The sequence below is a fragment of the Bos javanicus genome, chromosome 1 (genome assembly GCF_032452875.1).
Source record: "Bos javanicus breed banteng chromosome 1, ARS-OSU_banteng_1.0, whole genome shotgun sequence".
Classification (NCBI taxonomy): Eukaryota; Metazoa; Chordata; class Mammalia; order Artiodactyla; family Bovidae; genus Bos; species Bos javanicus.
Genome location: NC_083868.1, coordinates 127,123,536 through 127,147,188, shown reverse-complemented (window position 1 = coordinate 127,147,188; position 23,653 = coordinate 127,123,536). Strand labels below are relative to the sequence as shown.

At 42.7% G+C, this 23,653-nt stretch overlaps 1 protein-coding gene across 1 annotated transcript in view; it reads left to right on the top strand.

The window, feature by feature from the left end:
• The window catches only part of LOC133249441 (uncharacterized), a 60,887-nt gene that overhangs the window by 4,672 nt on the left and 32,562 nt on the right, over positions 1-23,653 (top strand). The window contains exons 2-7 of the mRNA XM_061419882.1: positions 1,137-1,365; positions 3,129-3,281; positions 10,172-10,320; positions 13,302-13,442; positions 13,860-14,005; positions 20,154-20,246. Of these exons, the coding sequence (XP_061275866.1) occupies positions 1,186-1,365; positions 3,129-3,281; positions 10,172-10,320; positions 13,302-13,442; positions 13,860-14,005; positions 20,154-20,246 (862 nt within the window). The 5' untranslated portion in view covers positions 1,137-1,185. The remainder of the gene's footprint in view (positions 1-1,136; positions 1,366-3,128; positions 3,282-10,171; positions 10,321-13,301; positions 13,443-13,859; positions 14,006-20,153; positions 20,247-23,653) is intronic.

The window sequence follows — 23,653 nt, the reverse complement described above, 5'->3', positions numbered from 1 at the left end:
GGGTTTACTCTCCCTTTTTAGAATGTTTTTCACTTGTGATGGGCTAATTTCTAGCAATAGGATACCAATGCAAGTGTGACCTAAATTGAAAATGTGGACTACCCCCAGTAGTTCGTATGGCTTCTAACAGATGACGCTAGCCTTCCCTTGAAAATTTAAAACATCCCCAAGCGCCCTGGAAGTGTGCAGTGCCTCCACGCATCTCAGTACATTTTGGGATCTGTGACTCTGAGACATGAAGCATTTCTAGAGACAAAAAGGGATGTTAAGTAATGTCAAAAGAGTACATCTCCTAGGAAAATTTATCAGTTCTAAATTTGTAAGTACCCAGTATTAATACCATAGTGCCAAAATATATAAAACAAAAATTTGTGCTACAAATTAATAAGTGATAGATAAAGTGTGGAGAAAAGGGAACCCTCCTACACTGTTGGTGGGAATGTAAACTGGTGCAGCCACTATGGAGAACAGCATAGAGGTTCCTTAAAAGACTAAAAATTCCGTATGATCCAGCAATCCCACTGACAAAAATTAGAACTGACTCTTGCAGCCAGCAGAGTAAAAATAACATCAATAATAATAAAAATGTTTCCTTATCACTACATGCCAGGCACTGTGTAGTGCTTTATAAACTCATCTCATTTAACCTTTATGACAACCATAATCCATTTTACAGATTGGGAAATGGAGGCTTGAAGAGTTTATAATTTCTCTAAGGCCACACAGTAAATCAAGTAGTGGAGATAAGACTAAAATCCAAGTTTGTTACCTTCCAAAGCCCACATTCTTAACCACTATAATTACTGCGTGGCAGGAATTATGTCTGAAAGAAAATTATGCCACTTTTAAATCAATATGAACGTGGAAGTATTTAAAGCCCACTATTAATGTTAATTGTGTTCCTTTATAATTGAATTCAAAGAACTTCCCCCATTTTAAACAATCTAAAAGAAAGAATCCATTTCCATGAGTATAGTCCTTGCAAATTGAAATTTTCTGCTCTGATTCTCCACTCTCATTTTAAGATTAGTGAAGTACTTTATGATTTTCAGAGAAGGTGTGCAGCGATATTTGCTCATTTTTAGTGGGAGAGTGTGATCTCCTCCTTAAAAAGATATCTGTGTGCTGGGTTTCAGGGCAAGTTACAGTTCTCAGAATCCAAGTGGAATTTAACGCTGTGAAACAATGCCAAGAGAAAAGCAAGGAAAACGAAAAACTAAAGGAGCACCCCAGTCCATTGTTTCCATTCTTCAAAAGTTCCTGAAAACATACGAGAAGCGTTGTGTACAGACTCAGACGTCTGTGTGTCCAGCCATCAAAAGGGACTTGAAAGCCAGCATCAACCATGAACGGATTCTCAGGAAGGTGAGTGTATCCTCTCAAGAAACCAAGGAACATGGATCCTCAATCCCTTCAAGCCCAGAATTGGCGGGGTCGCCCGCTCTGCGTTCCTGCCTGCATGCCGTCCAGAGCCTGACTCTGGCACCAAAGTCTGCTCGGCACTCCTCCTACCTTCCCACTCCTCCCTCCCAGTCTGCCCATCCCCGTCCTTCATCCTTCGAGCAGCTCTGCCTGTTCTCACCCCGCTTCACCTCCGGAACGGCCAGCCTGCCTCTCCTCCCACTCTATGTCTGGAGAGTCCAGCTCGAAAGCATCCCTTTTGTCATCATTGCAGAACCTCCCTCGCCAGCACTCCCGACCCTCCAAAAGAATGTCTCCTTGTCTTGACATCTGATGCGTCCAAGCCATCAAGCTTGACCTGCAAATACCCACACCCCTCCCATCTCACTTGGAGTAAGACAGCATATCATTTGGATTTCAGGGGAAAAAAACCTGATGTCACATCTTTTCTGAGATTAAATCTACTGGTTGAATGTCAGGGGGGAGGAAGAGAGGCCAGCCTAAGTGGTCAGCTCAGGAAGGGGCGCCTGAGTGACCAGAAGGGGGAGCCTGGCACCCAAAGACGGACTGTCCAGCTTCACAACTTCTCTATCACCAGCCCAGAAAGACAGTCTGTGTTTTAATAACCACATACCTACTGATTTCATAAAATGCTGGGTGTTAAGCAAGACAACAAATTAAACAAAATGATTAGATAGAGATGGTACTTTAAATACCATTACTTAAGACTTTGACACAAATCCATTCCACCCATATTTTTCCTGAATGTTTCTGGGGTTGGGAGGGTGATTACATTGCACCCTCCACAGAGAAACCCTCCCACAGTTCCTGTCTAAATCTCTCTCTCTTTCTGAACTCCCATTCTCAGGAAAGCTGCCCGCACCCACTATATTCCTTCAGGCTTTCACTCTCCACTTCTCCTCTTCCCGACCTGCGCTCCTGCGCATGCTCAGTCGCTTCAGTCATGTTCGACTCTGCAATTCCATGGACTGTAGCCCACCAGGCTGGTCTATCCATGGGATTCTCCAGGCAGGAATACTGGGATGGGTTACCATGCCCTCCTCTGGGGGACTTCCTGACGCAGGGATCAAACCCAAGTCTCCTGTGTCTCCTGCGTTGGCCTAATTCATTTTTTCTAGTTGTAGTTATTATAATTAGGCTGCACTACTTAATCATAGGGTTAATCATAAACTTTATTCAAATTTATAACCATGTCAGCAGTATTTTCCAAGTATTTTTAATTATAATCACCATCAGAAATATAATTAACATTATGACCCAGTATATAAGTACTGGAATCTGTGTGACCCTAAGAGCTGTTTATGTTGGGTTGCTTTGGTTGGGTCTCCATTTTGATTTCGAACGTCAGTAAAATGAAAGTGTCATGAGACAGTTATTCCTTACTGCATAGTATATACTCAGATAATTTCCCTTCTTTTCTGTTTCATTAAAGAAATAAAGAAAAAGCTGGTAACAACCCACTAAATTGATTTCCTGACCCAGTTATGGACAGTAGCCTGCTGGAAAAAAATCTCTGCCTTGTGGGACTTTTCATGAAGCTTAGGCAGGAACTCCCTAAGTTTGTGTTGAACCCCAATGCACACTTGATCCAAAATTAATAAGTAATGTCCTTCTAATGTTGTCTAATGATGATATTTTTCTCTACATATTTGGACACATGAACCTCCGTTTATGATGCCCACCTGTAGTTTTTTTTAACATTCTAGTTTGTACTGGTAAGACCTGATGACTCCCCGCCAGGCATCCTACCAATTTCCTTGGAACCTTTGCTCATGACTGTTCGGGATGAGTGTTACATGCTGGGGAGAGAGATCTGCATCTGGGGCTTTCAACTGAGCAACCCAGAGATCGCCAGACTTGTGAGTCATGCATTTTAAAAATTGCTCTCCATTTAACCTTAAAATTGAATGTAAGCATATTATCATGTGTTCCAGCTATAGTTTATGTGGTTGTTGACTGATATGCTCCAAACTATTGTTTTTTAAAAGTATTTTTAGTGAAATATTTCAGACATATAAAAGTGCAAAAAATAATAGAACTGACATCTATGTACTCACCGTTGCATAATATACTTTTTAAGGAATGGATATTGAAGATATTTACAAATGCAAGAGCTAAAGTGCCATCTTTCTTCTTCTCCCCCATCTACTTCCAGGAGGTACCACTAGCCTGGAGTTGATGTGTATCAACCCCATTCATGTTTTTATGCTTTTATTACATATGCATGTATATTTTTACTTACCTACGTGAATTGTACTTTGTGTGATTTTATGACTTCTTTTACTCACATTATGTTGTCAAGATTTCTCCATGTTTATTAATTTTGACTGCTATTGTATAACACATAGCCTTCAGTCTTGAATGATGGTTTGCTGAAAACACACTTATAGATTAAATATCATTATTTTTTATATTGAACTTCCTTTATAGTGAGTCATAAGTTATATATAGGACTTTACTTCTGGCAAGGGCAAATCAGATAATTCAGGTAAATCCTTTCACTGAGGACAAAAAGATAAGCTAACATACACAATATGGGAGATAAATAAGCTTGATTTCTACTTCACATCATATCCCAGAATCAATTCCAGATGGATTATATATTATTTAAGGCAAAACAATAAGGTTTCTAGAAGATAGTCTAGGACAACACCAGAATCATGATTCTGGGGTGGAGAAAAACTCAAACAGAACACAAAAAACACTAATTTTTCCAGTTCCTAGCCTTTTTGAAAGTCCCTTATTTCTCTGAATGTTTAAACTTATAATCTATGTCTAATAATTTCAATAATCTGAATTATTTTGGAGTCTGACATTTCTGACTCTTGCTTCTACTGGTTCTTACTTATGAGGGCATTCCTTTGTATGTTTTTGTGATTTTTTTTTTTTTTTTACTGTAAATTCATATTTTGTGGGGACAAAAATAGCTATGGCAATTTCTTGAGCTCTGATTTGCAGATAGCTCTCTCCAGAGAATATTTACAGGTTTTTCTACCACACGCTCAGAGCTGTTAAATTCTTCTTTTTTTTTTTCCTTTGGTTTTTTTTTTTTGGCCCGTACCACATGGCATTCAGGATCTTAGTTTCCCAACCAAGGATTGGAACTTCTGTCCCCTGCAGTGGAAATGCAGTCTTAACTGCTGTACTGCCAGGGAAGTCCCAAAATTAAGTTCTTAATCTAAGGTTTCTTTGGGGCTTCCCTGGTGGCTCAGATGGTAAAGAATCTGCCTGTGATGCAGGAGACCTGGGTTGTCTCTGGGTTGGGAAGATCCCCTGGAGAAAAGAATGATGACCCACTCCAATATTCTAACCTGGAGAATTCCATGGATAGAGAAGCCTGGCAGGCTACAGTCCATGGGATGGAAAGAGTCAGACATTATTGAGTGACTAACACTTTCACTTTCAAGGTTTTTTGAACCATTCTGGTGATGTTAATTCAAGTTGCAAACCTGTGCTAAGGCTAGTTTTGTGAGTTCTCAGGGGATGTATTTTTTTCCATATACTCAGTTTGAGATGGGCCATTTTCCCTGGGATCCTTTGGGGAAGGGAAGAGTTGGGTTTATTTCTAGTTCTTTGTTACTCTAAGGACATAGCACTACAATCCACTTTATGTTTTGAGCCACACCTCTATTCAGGATTTCCTGTTGGACTGCTCACCTTGTCCCCTGGACTGTATGATCCATTAAAATCAAAGCCCAAATCTACTGCTTTAATGATGCTGTCAAAAGGGAAAGCTGGCTTCAGGGCCGCATACCGCTCTGGGTCATTTTCTTCTCATTCTTTGACCTTTGGATATTTCTCCCTAACCTGCCTGTCAATCAACACATTTTAAAAAGATATGTTTAAAACTCTCCGAACAATGCATAGAGGAAAAGCTTCATAATGTTAGATTTGGCAGTGATTTCTTAGATATACACTAAAAGCACAAGCAACACACACACACACTCATTAAGTGAATCAGACCTCATAAAAATGAAAAACTTCTGTGCTTCAAAGGACACAATCAACCGAGTGAAAAGGGAGAAAATAATTGCAAAGCATATATGTGGTAAGGGGTTAATATCCAGAATATATAAAGAACTCATATAACTCAACAACAAGAAATAAGCAAACTGATTTTAAAATGGTCAAGGGCTTGAACAGACATTCTCTGAAGAAGATACACAAATGACCAAGAAGCACCTGAAAAGATTTTCAACACCATCAATCATTCAATTCAGTTCAGTCGCTCAGTTGTGTCCAACTCTTTGTGACTCCATGAATTGCAGCACGCCAGATCTCCCTGTCCATCACCAACTCCCAGAGTTCACTCAGACTCACGGCCATTGAGTCAGTGATGCCATCCAGCCATCTCATCTTCTGTCATCCCCTTCTCCTCCTGCCCCCAATCCCTCCCAGCATCAGGGTCTTTTCCAGTGAGTCAACTCTTCACATGAGGTGGCCAAAGTATTGGAGTTTCAGCTTCAGCATCAGTCCTTCCAATGAACACCCAGGACTAATCTCCTTTAGGATGGACTGGTTGGATCTCCTTGCAGTCCAAGGGACTCTCAAGAGTCTTCTCCAAACCACACTTCAAAAGCATCAATTCTCTGGCGCTCAGCTTTCTTCACAGTCCAACTTTCACATCCATACATGAACACTGGAAAAACCATAGTCTTGACTAGACGGACCTTTGTTGGCAAAGGAATGTCTCTGCTTTTCAATATGTTATCTAGGTTGGTCATAACTTTCCTTCCAAGGAGTTTTAATTTTATGGCTGCAATCACCATCTGCAGTGATTTTGGAGCCCAAAAAATAAAGTCTGACACTGTTTCCACTGTTTCCCTATTCTCTATTTGCCATGAAGTGATGGGACCAGATACCATGATCTTAGTTTTCTGAATGTTGAGTTTTAAGCCAACTTTTTCACTCTCCTCTTTCACTTTCATCAAGAGGCTCTTCAGTTCTTCTTTGCTTTCTGCCATAGGGTGGTGTCATCTGCATATCTGAGGTTATTGATATTTCTCCCGGCAATCTTGATTCCAGCTTGTGTTTCTTCCAGTCCAGCGTTTCTCATGATGTACTCTGCATATAAGTTAAATAAACAGGGTGACAATATACAGCCTTGACATACTCCTTTTCCTATTTGGAACCAGTCTGTTGTTCCATGTCCAGTTCTAACTGTTGCTTCCTGACCTGCATACGGGTTTCTCAAGAGGCAGGTCAGGTGGTCTGGTATTCCCATCTCTTTCAGAATTTTCCACAGTTTATTGTGATCCACACAGTCAAAGGCTTTGGCATAGTCAATAAAGCAGACATAGATGTTTTTCTGGAACTCTCTTGCTTTTTCGATGATCCAGCGGATGTTGGCAATTTGATCTCTGTTTCCTCTGCCTTTCCTAAAACCAGCTTGAACATCTGGAAGTTCATGGTTCACATATTGCTGAAGCCTGGCTTGGAGAATTTTGAGCATTACTTTACTAGCATGTGAGATGAGTGCAACTGTGCGATAGTTTGAGCATTCTTTGGCATTGCCTTTCTTTGGGATTGGAATGAAAACTGACCTTTTCCAGTCCTCTGGCCACTGCTGAGTTTTCCAAATTTGCTGGCACATTGAGTGCAGCATTTTCACAGCATCATCTTCCAGGATTTGAAATAGCTCAACTGGAATTCCATCACCTCCACTAGCTTTGTTCGTAGTGATGCTTTCTAAGGCCCACTTGACTTCACATTCCAGGATGTCTGATTCTAGGTAAGTGATCACACCATCGTGATTATCTTGGTTGTGAAAATCTTTTTTGGGGCCACTATCAATCATTAGAGAAATGCAAATCAAAACCACCATGAGATACCACCCCATGTTAACTAAGATGGTTACTATTCAAAAAAGCAGAAAATAAAGTGTTGATGAGGATGCAGAGAAATTGGAACCCTTGTGCACTATTGGTGGAAATGTAAAATGGTGCCACTATGGAAAATAGTATGGTGGCTCCTCCAAACATTAAAAATAGAGAACTGCTATATCATCCAGCGATTCCACTTCTGAGTACGTACCCAAGAGAATTGAAAGAAGGGTCTCAAAGAGATATTTATACATTCATGTTCATAGCAGCATTATTCACAATAGCCATAGATGGAAGCAAACCGAGTATCTACTGACAGACCAATGGGTAAACAAAATATGGTATATACATACAGTCGGATATTCAGTTCAGTTCAGTTCAGGTGCTCAGTCGTGTCCGACTCTTTGTGACCCCATGAATCACAGCACGCCAGGCCTCCCTGTCCATCACCAATTCCCAGAGTTCACTCAGACTCACGTCCATCGAGTCAGTGATGCCATCCAGCCATCTCATCCTCTGTTGTCCCCTTCTCCTCCTGCCCCCAATCCCTCCCAGCATCAGAGTCTTTTCCAATGAGTCAACTCTTCGAATGAGGTGGCCAAAGGACTGGAATTTCAGCTTTAGCATCATTCCTTCCAAAGAAATCCCAGGGCTGATCTCCTTCAGAATGGACTGGTTGGCTCTCCTTGCAGTCCAGGTGACTCTCAAGAGTCTTCTCCAACACCACAGTTCAAAAGCATCAATTCTTCGGCGCTCAGCCTTCTTCACAGTCCAACTCTCACATCCATACATGACCACAGGAAAAACCATAGCCTTGACTAGACAGACCTTTGTTGGCAAAGTAATGTCTCTGCTTTTGAATATGCTATCTAGGTTGGACATAACTTGAAGGAAATTCTGACACATGCTACAACATGGATGAACCTTGAAGTGAGTGAAATAAGTCAGAAACAAAAGGATAGTGTATCATTTCACTTATATGAGGTACCTAGAGTAGTCAAATTCATAGAGCAGACAGTAGAATTGGCAGTTGCCAGGGGCTGGGGGCTGAGGACAATGGGAGCGTTTGTTGAATGGGTACAGAGGTTCAGTTTTGACCAATGGAAAACATTCAGGAGAGGAATGGTGATGGGGCTTGCACAACAGTGTGAATACACTTAAAGCCACAGAGATGTACACTTAAAAGTTATTAAAATGGTAAATTTTATATGTTTTTGACTTTAATTTTAAAATGAATCTTTAAAAAGGTATTTTAAATATATAAACAGAATTTTTAATTTTTTTTTATTCAGAGGCTCAGTCAGGTACTCAGTTCATTCAAATTGGAAAGAGAATGCTATTCATGCATGTTAAAAGTGATCCTTAACAGTTCCTTAAAATGTAGCCCTCTTGGTAATCTACAGGCTTCTCTGGTGGCTCAGATGGTAAAGGATCTGCCTACAATGCAGGAGATTCCTGAGTTTGATCCCTGAGTGGGGAAGATACCCTGGAGAAGAGAATGCCTACCCATTTCAGTATTCTTGCCTGGAGAATCCCATGGACAGAGGAGCCTGGTGGGCTATAGTCCATGGGGTCACAAAGAATCGAACACAGCTGAGCAACTAACACTTTTACTTTTTCACTTTCTCGGTCAGCTGAAGGCTGCTGAGAAATTCTATCAGACGGCCGTGGTCTTGCCCACAGCAGGGCGGGTAACCCTGCAAACCACTGGTTGAGATCTTTAGGACCTGGTCCAGAGTTTATTTTGCACAGACCAACGTTAACATCAGCAGGGATGTGCCACATGGCCTCCTCTGTCAGAAATACAGCTTGAGAAATCTGATCCAGCACTCAAACTAGACTTTCTCTCATTAAAGAAGCCTCAGGCACCAGCTCTGTAGTTAAGATTGCAAGGGCTTTTTTATTCTCAACCAAGCTGTAATTTGGAATCCTGTCTCTGACCCACATGTCATTACCTCACAAAACCCTACATCCTCCAAACCCTACCAAAGTCATTTTCAGGCTTAAATTCTGTACTGAGGGAATCCTCAGGTCATGGTGATTCTAATTGCTAAAAAGGCAGCTTTCGTGTTTTTTTAGCTTTAAATACTTTTTCCTATCAGGTTGGAATTTCACTGTCATTGGGATCCTTCGTTACAGCAAGAAATGACCTTGCCTTAGACTTGTGCTTATATTGTGCTACCGTATATTTTCTCTCATCATAAAGCTTGATGTTTCCTGAACAATTCTTCAATGAGTCTTCATTTTATCTTTTATTTTAAATTTTTATTTATTTTGCCATGCCAAGCAGCTGTGGGATCTTAGTCCCCTAACCAGGGATCGAAACCTGGCCCTTGGCAGTGAAAGCATGGAGTCCTAACCACTGGACACCAGGGAATTCCTAGTGAGTCTTCATTTTAAAGGGAAATTATTTTGTTTTTGTGCCACTTTCTCTTTGGGTAACTAGAAAGTTATCTTAGAGGCCAAAATGTTGAATAATTAACATAAGTGACTTTGAAGTAATTTATAAAAACACAGATCATATTCAACCATGCTGCTGCTGCTGCTGCTAAGTCACGTCAGTCATGTCTGACTCTGTGTGACCCCATAGATGGCAGCCCACCAGGCTCCCCCATCCCTGGGATTCTCCAGGCAAGAACACTGGAGTGGGTTGCCATTTCCTTCTCCAATGCATGAAACTGAAATGTGAAAGTAAAGTTGCTCAGTAGTGTCCGACTCTTAGCGACCCCATGGACTGTAGCCTATGAGGCTCCTCCATCCATGGGATTTCCCAGGCAAGAGTACAGGAGTGGGGTGCCATTGCCTTCTCCGATATTCAACCATAGTAGTGTTTAAAAGTTAAATGAAGAATAAACTCGAATATAAAAAACCAAACACAGATCATGTTTGTTTTCATTGTGTCTGCACTTTTAACCTTGCATTCTCAGGCTTTGCTTCTAGAATCGAAGGGGCACACCTGCTGCCCGTTTACCACCCTGGAACTCATTGACTGCAAGATGGATCCATGGTCTCTGGGGAGGCTTGGGCAGGCTTTGCATCTCAGCAGTCTGCGTGTTCTTGTCCTCGACTACTGTAGGTAAGGCTGGAATGCAGATCCTTCAAAGTTCCCCATGCCTACGCCCGCCCCCGCTGGCAGCTGGGGGAGGCAAAGGCAGGGGAGGGAAATATCCTAGTTCCTTGTGTCTAATCAAGTCATTGCTGCAAAGGACACCCTAAAACTTCCTTAGAGTTCATGTTCCTAGTAAATGTTAGGGTTCTCAAAAAGAGTCTCTAGTCATTTGTTTATTCTTTTAACAAACATTTGTCGAAGGCTAGTTTGTCCAAGGCATGGTGCTTGTTGCTAAGGAAGATATAAGTGTACTTAAGGCACTGCCACTGTCCAAGGGAGTCCTCAGTGTACAGAGGGAGGAGACATGCTCTTGATTATGTAAAGCACAAGGCGGAAAGTCTGAATATCACAAAAGTTGTTGATATACATTTTAGCAGTAGTTTGGATAAGGGGAATTGCAGTTCCATAGACATGGTCAGTGTTCACTAGGAAAGAAGGTGGGAGGAAAGGTATGGTGCCAGACAAGAGCAGAGCAAGTCCTTCAGAGGGCTGGGCTCCGAGTGGTCAGGGGAGGTCAAAGTCAATAATACTAATAATGACAATATTTGCTAATGGTTATTACTGCGTGCCAAGCACAGGACGTGGATTTTCTCATTACAGTAGATATGTATCAATATATACCATTACATAGAGATGTATGATTATAATGATAGATATGTACCGTTTCTAACCCTTGACTATAGGGAAGGAAAAACTCAGGGGGATTAACTGGCTTGTTCAAGGCCATTTGGTTCTTAGGGATGGAGACTAGATGTGAATTCAGGTGTCTGATTCAGAGTCCACCTTTAATCAATGATACTAGATTGCTGGGGTCTTAATTTACAATCCATAAAAGATTTCAAACTGCTTATGTGATCTGGGGTCGGTCGTGCCACCTCTCTGATCTATGAGCTGATCTCTTCCACTTCCCAAGTCTATGATTCTGTGACTCTTGCCACGGAGCCAGGTGGTGCCCTGTACTCAAAAGGCCAGTGGGCTGTGAAGTCATGCCTGAGAAGTGGTAGCTCAGTGACACAAAGACCCCACTAAAGGACTGGGATCTTATTAGGGCCCTGGTGGTGACAGAGAACAAGTCCATCAGCACAAGCTGGGGAAAGTCAATATTCTGTGGAGATTCTCCGCGTTTCTGAAATGCTGGGAGGGGCCTTATGCTATTACTTCAGTCATGTCTGACTCTGTGTGAACCTACAGACTGAAGCCTGCCAAGGCTTCTCTGTCCGTGGGATTCTCCAGGCAAGAATACTGGAGTGGGTTACCATGCCCTCCTCCAGGGGACCTTCCTGCCCAGGGATCAAACCTGCATCTCTTATGTCTCCTGCATTGTAGGCGGATTCTTTACCACTGAGCCACCAGGAGCCTTAGGGTCTCTTAATTCAGAGCAGCAGAAGGACAGGGTCCTCGGGACACCGTGCAGTGGTTCAGGGGCAGCCACAGAGTTCCCCAAATGGACCAAGTAGAACCAACCCCACTGCTAGGAGACCCTCTAGACTCCAGTTGCTGTGCTGTACCCAGAGACCTGCACTGCGGGGAAGAAAGAAGGAATTCCCATCTTTAAGAAACAGCTTGTTTTAATTGTCAGTGGAAATACTGCTGCTGCTGACACCTAGAGCTGTCAGGGTTGGGTAGCTGGGAGTCTGCATTGAGACCTCAACATGGATAGATTGCAGGTAACTGCCCTCTGGGGACTGGAGCTCTGTCCTCAGCGTTTTCCCTGATAGACTATGAAGTCCAGCAGGCAGGACGCCCCTCTTTCTCATACACAGCTGCATCCCCTCAGCCACTGTGGTCCTCAATAATTACTTGTTGAATACATTTATAAATTTTAAAGTTATTTCTGTCAGTACTGTTCACTTCATTTTTTAAATTTTTATTTATTTTTATTCTTGGCTGTGCTAGGTCTTCGTTTCTTTTGTGAGGGCTTTCTCTAGTTGTGGAGAGCAGGGGCTACTCTTCATTGATGGGCATGGGCTTCTCATTACAGTGGCTGCAGAGCATGGGCTCTGGGCGTGTGGGCTTCACTAGTTGTGGTACACAGGATTAGTTATTCTGTGGCATGTAGGATCTTTCTGGACCAGGGATCGAACCTGTGTCCCCTGCATTGGCAGGTGGATTCTTATCCACTGTGCCACCAGGGAGTATATATGAGTTTAGTCGTTCAGTCGTGTCTGACTCTTTGTGATCCCATGGACTGTAGCCTGCCAGGCTCCTCTGTCCATGGGATACTCCAGGCAAGAATACTGGAGTGGGTCGCCATGCTCTCCACCAGGGGGTCTTCCCAGCCCAGGGATCCAACCCAGGTCTCCCGTGTTGCAGGCAGATTCTTAACCATCTGAGCCACCTGGGAAGCCCTGTGCCACCAGGCAAGTTCTCACTTTATTTTAAAGTTCAAGCCTTGACTTTGCAAATTCCCCAAACATGTTGCTGGGCCTCAGTTTCTTGACCTAATCCCTACCTACCCACAGAGGCTGTTGCTGGCATGAATGAAATGATGGGTGTGATTTCACTTTGAAACTCTAGGGATTGTGCAGATTAAGGCAAGAGGACCTCAGGGCCAAGGAGGGCTGAGAGGTTTAACTTTCCTGAACCTGCTGTGGACATGGCTTAAGAGGATTCTCCTTACAGAGTCCTGGTACCAATGAGTCTTCCCAGACTACCAACTGGGCCACCTCTCTCGTCTTCAGGATTCACAACTTGCTCTCCATCTGCTCCCTTGAATGGGTACTTCAAACAGTCCTCTGCTCTCTTTGCCCAGGAGGTAGACTCCGGGTCCCCTTTCCTCCACAGGCAGGCTGCCCGCCTCATTCATCCCAGCCGACCCCCACAGGCAGCCCTAGCCCTGGAAGCCTAAACTGAGACCAGCAGAAGTGCTGCTCACTGCCTTGGAAGTACTTAACATTAATAATCCAATGGGTAGCATAAATTTTAAAGTTCCTATCCTTTCTTTTTAGATTTACACATGAAGAAATTGAGAGTATTTTCTCAGGCCTGGAGAACAACCAAAGGCTTCAGAGCCTCAGTCTGCGCTACTGTGGTCTGGGGCCACAGAATGGACCGAGGCTGGGCTCCATCGTATGCCACAGTGCCATTCGGTGAGAGGGTCCCCTGCTCCCCGCCACCCCCGCCCCATCACATCTTGGCACTGTTGCGTCTTGAGTTATATAAACACTTGCTTACAGAGCCTGCTAACCCATGAGTTCTTAGATTTTTTATTACGTTTCTCATCATGTTTTCCTCCTCTAGTTATTTTATTTCTCTTTTCTTAATTATAATAGAAAGATCCTTTAGTTATATTTGAGAATCAAGGGTGTTGTGCTAAATGCCTGTTTTGGCCGGCTGATGCAGTTACTAGGTCTATTTTTTATGACATGGCCTATTATTATTTATTATGATTATTTATGTATTATTTTGTAACTAGGCCTATTATTTTATGAGTTGAAGACCTCAAATCTAAATTTGACAGAGCGGAAAAAATATCTAATGAACAGTGTATTTCGCCCCTTCCCCAGTGAGCTGCACCTCGGTGGCAATTACTTGCAATGTTCTGGAGCTCTGGGTCTCCTCAGACCCCTGGCAGAGTATGCAGAGATGCAGGGGAAAGACCAACTGGCCATTTCCTCACCAGACACCGGGAACCCCCCTCCGCTGCTCCAAGGTAAGCTGTGGGAAACTTGGTCCTAGGCTCATTCACTAAGTCGCTAAGTCGCTGCAGTCGTGTCCGACTCTGCCCGACCCCACAGGCGGCAGCCCACCAGGCTCCCCCGTCCCTGGGATTCTCCTAGGCTCATTGGGGCCGCCTAAAAGATGGAACCTTTGTTTTGCAATTAAAGGTGACCTTCCCAGTGATTCAAGGAGATTCTTCTTCCTGAGAATGTGTAGGGACAGAATAACAGGTCCCCAAAGATGTCTTTGTCCTAATCTTCAGATCCTGTGACTATCTTTGCTCACATGGCAAAAAGATCATTGTAAGAGGGAGGCAGGCAGTTAGAGTCAGAGAGAAGGAAGTATTAGAATAGAAGGAGAGGTTGGAGTGACGTGAGGTAGTGTTCATAAGCCATGGTGGCCTGTAGGAGCTAGAAGGGACAAGGAAACAAGTTCTTTTCAGAGCCTCCAAAAGGAATGCGGGTCCACTGACACCTTGACTTTTGCCTATAGGAGCCCTTTTGGACTCTGACCCCCAGAGTTGTAAAATGATACACGTGTACTATTTTAAGCCACTAAGTTTGTGGTCTATGTTACAACTGCTTTGGTTCCTGATAAGAGCTCTCTTCCTGGCCAGCTGATGGCCCCCCTCTTGCTTTGTCCTCACAGGGTCTTTCCTAGGTGTGTGAAGGCAGACAGAGCAAGCTCTCTGGTTTCTGACAAGAACACTAATCTTGGGCTTCCTTGGTGGCCCAGTGGTTAAGAATCCACCTGCCAATGCGGGAGACATGGAAAGATTCCACATGCTGCAGGGCAACTGAGCCCATGAGCTGCAATTAATGAAGCCTGTGTGCTCTAGAGGCTATGCTCCACAACAAGAGAAGCAACCACGATGAGAAGCCAAAGCATTGCAACTAGGGAGTAGCCCCCGCTCTCTGCAACTAGAGAAGACCTGTGCACAAACCCAGTCCATGGAGTTCTCCAGGCCAGAATACTGGAGTGGGTAGACTTTCCCTTCTCCAGGGGATCTTCCCAACCCAGGGATCAAGCGCAGGTCTTCCGCGTTGCAGGCAGATTCTTTACCAGCTAAGCCATAAGGGAAGAACACTGAAGACCCAGCACAGCCAAAAATAAAGAGAGAGACCCCAGAGTTCCCTTACTGTTTCACCTTGTGGGATTATAGCAAGAAGACAGCCATCTGTGAACCAGGATGCAGGCTCTCACCAGACACTGAATCTGCTGGTACCTGGATCTTGGACTTCCCAGCCTCTTCTGGACTGTGAAGAATAATTATTGTTTATAAGCCACCCAGTCCACGGTGTTTTGTTATAAAAGCCCAAACACATTAAGACAAAGAGTACACACAAACTTCCCAGTAGCAACGTTTGTGGGAATGTGGATGGTTTCTTAAAATGTCCAGATTCTCACCTTTCATAATGACCCAGTACCTGTGGTTGGTATCATTGGTCACAATCATCATTCTACTTTGTGAAAGAAAGGCACACCTGTCCCCCATCAAGTATCTGAGCAGAGTATCTCCCCTAGGGTTCAGAAACAAAGAGATAGTTCAAAATATGAGTGTGTTTAAAAAAAAATGAATGACTCTAATAACTCAGAAATAAATCATGTTTTACAGGTCACATGGCTTCGAATTTTTGCTTTTAACAAAATTGAAGGAGGAATTAAGTTATAAATAGATCATTTAAAAAAAAAATTTTTAATAAAAAAAATAAAATAAAATTCTATGTTGCCATGATGATGCCTGGTTCCACCTGAACTTAACTTTTCTCAAACCTTGAACTAACCAGTACATTTTTCTCATGGAAATGTTTTTCTTAAACTATGTTAATGAACTATGTATTTACCCTAGATTCTGTCTTTCTTTAAATTGGTTCCAGTTCCGGTTGGCCTAAGACTCAGAAATGACATTACAAACCAGTATGTTTTACTCATGCAAATGTTATCTTAAGCCATGTTAATGAGACTATGTCTTTGCTTGGAAAACTGCCTTTCTTCAAGATTCATGTCAATTGTTTTATGATCCAGGACAACTCACCTTGTGCCAATGTTATCTCAAAATGTATGTTGAGGTGAGGGGCCTGGTGCCAGTCTCTGAGTTTTGAGATATTTCTTTTCTCTAATTAGCAGCCTGCTAGTAGGTATATAACTTCCTACTAAAGACTAGCAGGAGGGTACTACTTCTGCCCCCTTTTGATGTCTATGTCGGAAGCTTTCTCTATCTCTTTTATACTTTAATAAAACTTTATCACACACACACACACACAAATTTTTTTTTGGTCAATCACTATATAGTTTTTAGCCCATAACTCAGGAGTTCAAGGGCTTCCCTGATGGCTCAGCAGGTAAAGAATTCCCCTGCAATGCAGGAGACACAGGGGACGCGGGTTCCATCCCTTGGTTGAGAAGATCACCTGGAGGAGGGAAATGGCAACCCACTCCAGTATGCTTGCCTGAAAAACCCTGTGGACAGAGGAGCCTGATGGGCTACAGTCCATGGGGTTGCAAAGAGTCAGAAATGACTGAGCAATTGGCACACACGCAGGAGTTCAAATAATTGAATAATACTGCTGTGATAAAACTCCTGGGATTTATTTGAATTTTAGATGCTGCTGCTAAGTCACTTTAGTCGTGTCTGACTCTGTGCGACCCCATAGACGGCAGCCCACCAGGCTCCCCCGTCCCTGGGATTCTCCAGGCAAGAACACTGGAGTGGGTTGCCATTTCCTTCAATGCATGAAAGTGAAAAGTGAAAACGAAGTCGCTCAGTCGTGTCTGACTCTTTTCGACCCCATGGACTGCAGCCTACCAGGCTCCTCCATCCATGGGATTTTCCAGGCAAGAGTACTGGAGTGGGGTGCCATTAATTAATTATAAGTATGTTCCATGCAATGTTTGGGATACACTTAAAATGATTATTCTTTGTTTATCTGACATTTAATTTGAACTGGGTGTCCTGTCTTTGGAGGACAAGAGAGAGTAAATCTGCTGAAGCTATTATCCCATTCCCATCCATATGAATAAGATTTCTCAGCAGTTACGACTATAGCAATAAAAAAGAGAAAAAGCACTGATGCTGAAGTCTGCTTCATTTTAGCAGTGATATTTTTTAATAAATACATGAATTAATTATAAAAATAAATAAAACAGCACCATCCATCTCTTTGGGAGAGGTGGTCAATAAAATTTTATTTTTGTATTTAATTAGGATTTATCAAAATATATAAAATATATTGTATTCATCAATTGCATATGTCTAAACATTGAGTAATAACTACAGAAGACTTTTTAATACTTTAGAGGCTTATGATCACAACAAATTTTTAAAATTTAAATACTTGTAAGTGAAGCATTTTTTTTTACAGAGAAGTATTATAGGATGACCCATAAATGACTTTCAAATATAAAATTCTATAGAGTTATTAAAATGAAAATACTAGTAAAAACACAGGAAAAAAGGGAATCATGTAAAGTGATTCAGTTACATATACATATATAACTTTTTTCAGATTTTTTTCCCTTATAGGTCATTACAAAATATTTATTATAGTTTCCTGCACTATACAGGAGGTCCTTGTTGGTTATCTACTTTATATATAGCAGTGTGTATATCAGAGAAGGCAATGGCACCCTACTCCAGTACTCTTGCCTATAAAATCCCATGGATGGGGGAGCCTAGTAGGCTGCAGTCCATGGGATCGCTAAGAACTGGACATGACTGAGCGACTTCACTTTCACTTTTCCCTTTCATGCATTGGAGAAGGAAATGGCACCCCACTCCAGTGTTCTTGCCTGGAGAATCCCAGGGATGGGGGAGCCTGGTGGGCTGCCATCTATGGGGTCGCACAGAGTTAGACACAACGGAAGCGACTTAGCAGCAGCAGCAGCAGCAGTGTGTATATGTTAATCCCAAACTCCTAATTTATCCCTCTCCTCACCCTAGATTTTATTTTTAAATGTCAATATTTTCTATATGTTAGAATTTTCATCCTTTGAAAGTTTAAAACTTATGATGAACAAGTGTAGATACCAAACTAAAAAGTTACAAGATTGTTTATAAATTTTCCATTTCCCTCTAGGGTGTTATTGAAGGCAAAAATGTCTTGAGGCCAATGCTTCGTAAGGCCCAAATGTTTGATTTCCTTTTCTGCTCTGTGAGCTACTTGAGGCTCCTGGTAGCTTCTTGCCAGAGGTGGGCACAGAAGCTTTCTACTGCCGACCACCAAGGAGGCATGAATGCCTCACTATCCAATGACAAGTTTGCTTTCTTAATTACTTGTTATAATGTATAAAATGCAATTTTGGGAATAACGCTCCTTCTTTCCTTTATCATATGTATGTGTGTGTGTGTTTACCTGTGTCTTTCCTTACACACATGTTAGAGCATAAAACAAAGATCCCTGCCCTGAGGAGAGGGCTGGGAACACAGTGTGCTTGTGTACGTGTGTGTGTGTGAGCGGTGGGGGGAGTCAGACAACTTTTAAAAAGCATAACAAATATATACCAGCTATAGTTTACTATAAGATGATAACTGCTGTGGAAAAAAGGAAAAAACAATCAAGGTACGTAAGTTTGGGAACCTGGGGAAGGAAAAAATGATTGGGGTGTGGTTTTATTTTATTTTTATCCTCAAATACAAAAAGCTTTATAGTTTGCTAATACACACACACACACACACACGGTCAGGTGCAAATATAGCAATACGGAAAATTCTTAGAAGTAGAATTAGGGCCAAAAGGCATGTGAATTTAGTGACTTTATTTTTATCTTAGCATTTATTTATTTGGCTGTGTTGGGTCTTGGTTGCAGAACTCAGGATCTTTGTTGTGTGATCTTTCATTGTTGCACATAGGCTTCAGAGTGCGTGGGCTCAGTAGTTGTAACACAGGAGCTTAGTTAACCCCTGGCATGTGGGATCTTAGTTTCCTCACCAGGAATCGAACCGGCATCACCTGCGTTGCAAGGCAGATTCTTAACCCCTGGACCACCAGGGAAGTCCCTAGAGTGACTTTAAATAGATGGTTGAGTATAGGCTTCCTTGAAGAGGTGGCACTTGTGCACAGACACAGGAGGGGAGGGATCGAGCCTGCAGATAAATGAGGAGTGTTCCAGGAACACCCCAAGGCCGGCACACAAGGAGCAGCAGGTGCCTGGGCAGTCCCGGGGCCAGGAGTCACGTGCCTTCCTTGTTAGCTAGGAAAACACAGAGGAATCAGGACTGAGTCGGGACTTAGGTTTGAGAAGGACCACTCAGTCTGTGTGGCAAACAGACTCAGTGTGGGTGGGGGGCACAGAGACCTTCTGGGAGGCTGTTGTCACTCAGATGAGCAGTGGTGGTGAGAGGTGAGAGGGTTCCACCCAGGTGAGACGAGACGGCAGCAGAGGATGCTCTACATCTACACTGCTTCCTGGTCGATGGGATGTGGGGTGTGAGAGAGAGGGAAAGAAGGGTCCAGAGTGACCCTAGTGTGATAATATATCAGAATGTATACTTATTTATTTTATAATTTTACCTATTTATTTTTATTTTTGACTGCGCCAGGTCTCTGCTGCTGCATGTAGGCTTTCTCTAGTTGCAGCAAGCAGTGGTTACTCTCTAGTTGCAACAGTGGCTTCTCTTGAGAAGTTGTGGGGCTCTAGGGTGCTCAGGCTCAGTAGTTGTAGTGCATGGGCTTAGTTTCTCCAAGGCATGTGGAATCTTTCTGGACCAGGAATCGAACCTGTGTCCCTGGCTTTGGAAGGTGGATTCTTAACTACTGGGCCACTAGGGTTGTCTCCAATATATGTATTTAAATGTGCCAAAAATGTTTTCTTCTCTGCTACATTCTTACTAATTCCTGAGAATGGAGCCACTGGTATAGAGGGCAACTGTGGAACTGAAAGAAGGGTTTACACACGGACCTCAGGTTGGTTCTTCAGGTGCTGCCTGGCTGCATGCTTTCTTCAAGCCTTTGAGGGGAGAAACATGAAAAAGACAAGACAGAAGTGAAGTCAGTGGGTCAGATAATTCTTTTTTATGAGAAATACCTCTGCCCAAAGTATACATAAAATGAAGGCAATAAATGATATTAGAGAGTGTCAAAAATCCATGCATGCAACTTTGAATTATTATTTTTTTTAACCTTTTAATTTTTTTCATACAGCCAGACAGAGAGGAAGTTCACCTCTGAACCAGATTGCAGAGTCATCCAGGGCTGTAACAGTGAAACCTACCTCAGGGAAGAAGAGAAAAAAAGGTATTTTTGGTTATTTAAACTGTTCCTCTTACTTCATTCATCTTGTAAATCACTTCCTCCTTTCATAGCCTGTGTGTAATTACTAAAGTAATTACCCCAAACAGAGAGAAAAATTCAAGTGCAGAAAAAGACTCAGTGTCTGATGGCTTCATATAAACCTAGTACTGACCAGCTTAGCCATACCCACGGGAACTATAACCACCAGAGGAATATGACTCTGCCACATTCAACAAGTCCAAAAAAAAAAAAAAAATTACAGGAACACTCTGCAATAAACAGAAGGCCTGATAAATTCAGCTTGGAAACTCTTTTCCTCTGCTCATTCCTTAGAGGTAGAAATGGAGCATATACCTTGAGAAAACCACAATCCAAAAAGACACATGCACCCCAATGTTTATTGCAACGCTATTTGCAATAGCCAGGACACAGAAGCAACCTAGATGTCCATCGACAGATGAATGGATAAAGAGGCTGTCGTACATATATACAATGGAATATTACTCGGCCATAAAAAGGAACAAATTTGAGTCAGTTGTAGTGAGGTGGATGAACCTAGAGCCTTTTATCCAGAGTGAAGTAAGTCAGAAAGAGAAAAGCAAATATTGTATATTAACACACACGCACACACACATGTATGTGGAATCTAGAAAAACAGTCTGCTGGACATGGCAGGGGAAGGCGTGGATAGGGCAAATTGAGAGTAGCATCGACAAAAATACACTGCCATGTGAAGGCTAGACAACTAGCAGGAAGCTGCTGATTAACACAGGGAGCCCAGCCTGGCACTCTGTGACGACCTAGAGGGATGGGATGAGGGGAGGAGGGAGACTCAAGAGAGAGGGAACGTATGTAAAATCATGACTGATTCGAATTGCTGCACATCAGAGACCATCACAACAATGTAAAGCAATTATGCTCCAGTTTAAAAAAGGTAGAAACAGGGTAATTTAGAGGGAATTTTAAGAAGTCACCAGCTCCATAACCTCTGAGCAAGATTAAACTAAGAGAGAAGCTGTCCAAGTGTTAAAGGTTTGCACTAAATGGTAGGGAACCAGGATTCCATTCCCAGTACTCGCCCTGATAGTCTCAGCCTCCTGTTTTGCAAGTCAAGGACTTGTGCTCACAGCTTCCTAAATTCCACTCTAGCTTTAACATTTTGAAGTTACGAAGAGACAGCACAAGATGATTGATCACTGGATGTGTCATGGGCAGTCTTTGGGAAATTCCTCGTGGAGGCTAGCCTAACTTTCTATTATTCTGTTTTAGTCCACTTTTTTTTTGTTTTGTAATTTGTGGTAGTAGGCCCTTATAATGAAGCTTTTCACCCTTTGGCTTTCTCATCCCCAATTTTAATCTGTTCTTATGTGGTCTTTTTTCTGTCCTTGAATTATTCTTGTTTCTTTTCTGTGAAATCTCACTGAATTTGAAAAAAATATAATTTAGTGATCTAAAAAAGCCAGATGAAAAGGTAAAGTGAGAACATTTATCAGGCCCTGGCTGTTGTCTGATGTGAATAGTCTTTCTGCTGAATAGTGACTCAACAGTCCTATCCCCTCAGATGTCATCCAGCCCAGTGTAAGGACTGTCCTCTGTACGGCAACCTGGCTTGGACACACTGATCCTCCTCATCCCCAGAGGAACCCCAGCCAACTCCTCTGAGAGCATTTTTGGTTGAAAATATTCCCAAATGGCAACTGTCTAAAACAAATGATAACCTAGTATGGTGCTCCTCCTCCTCCTCTTCCTCCTTCCTCTTTCCCCCTTTAGTAGATTTTCCAAAATCCACTAGCACTATTTAAAAACATTTTTAAATTAAAAAACAATGCAGGACTTCCTTGGCAGCTCACAGGGGTAAAGAATCCACCTGCCGATACAGGAGACATGGGTTCAATCCCTGATGCAGGAAGATCCCATATTCGGAGAAAGAACTAAACCTGTGCACCACAGCTACTGAGCCTGTGCTTTGGAGCCCGGGAACCACAACTGAAGCCCTCGCGTTCTATGGCCCGTGCTCAGCGACAAGAGAAGCTCCGGCAATGAGAAGCCCACGCGCTGAAACTAGGGAGTAGCCCCCGCTCACCACAACTAGAGAAAAGTCCATACAGCAGGGATGAAGACTCAGCACAGACATAAATAAATACATTTTAAAAATTAAAAAAAAAAAAAAAAAAGGCAATGCAAGCCACAAGCCTATAATCTTAGCTGGAACAAGAGTACATGGGAGGGTAGACATGGCAAGAGGGGTGGGTCACATTAAGGAGGATTGCATGCCAGGCCAAAAGTTTGGACTTAATCCAATAGACAATGGGAGCATTAAAGTCTTTTGTCTCCCAAGGAATTCTGTGCCTGGAATCAATAGAAACCACTTTGTATCTAATATTTATTTACTTTGTAGCCTCTTGTCAAAGTAGAGCATTTTCATGCTATCCAGACTTCACAAAGCAAATTAAAAAATAGCTTCCTATACTGGATAGTTACTTTCACAGTCATAAGGTGTTTATTTGTCTGAGGATGAGGTTGGTCTTTGGTAGAAGAGTTCTACATGTTTCAAAATAAGAGTCAGATAGAGCTGATTTACATCAACCTCCTGGGTGAGGAGTCCAGATGGTTTCCATTTGGTCCCAATTGGAAACAGCCAAACTATTTTTATGCTCGCCCCTTTGTGGACAAGAGGCTTTTGGTCTGCTGCTTGGAAAGTTGAACTCTACTATACCCCTATTCAGAAGCCTGACACCCTTTCTATTCCTTCCAAATGAATTACAGGAACTTGACAACATCAGCACTCACGTGGGTGAGGTCTGGCTTGGCCTACCCTAGTCACACGCTTGTCAGGTCCATAAGGAGCCAGAGGATGGATGAACACTGAAAATCACTGAGAGGTCATCAGAAATAGTCATCTGCAGATAAGACAGCTCCCTGTGCCCCATTCAGCTTGACTTGTCATGTCACCTCAAGGCCCTCAAAGTTCAGAAGACCCAGCAAGGACTTAGGAGTGCTCTGTCCCCTGGGTCTGCTCCATTTCCCAGCCCAAGCCCCACACCATAGTTTCCAGGATTGTCCTAACTCTCAAGGATTTAGAACTGGGAGCCCCAAACATATGGCTTAGATGTGTTCAGGGAGCAAAATCTGACACATGCTCAGTCCCCAAGCTTGTATGTGCTTTCAATTGTATCCGATTCTTTGCACCCCTGTGGACTGAAGCCTACCAGGCTCCTCTATCCATGAAATTTTCCAGGCAAGAATACTGGAGTAGGTTGCCATTTTCTATTCCAGAACAGACCCTTCCTACAGTACTAAAGTCACTCAGGTGGCAAATTCACTTCCCCAAATAAACTATTCGTGTTTATATCATTGCCACAGACCATAGGAATGCTAGTGGCTTTAAGGAATGCAAGGGTCAAGTTCAA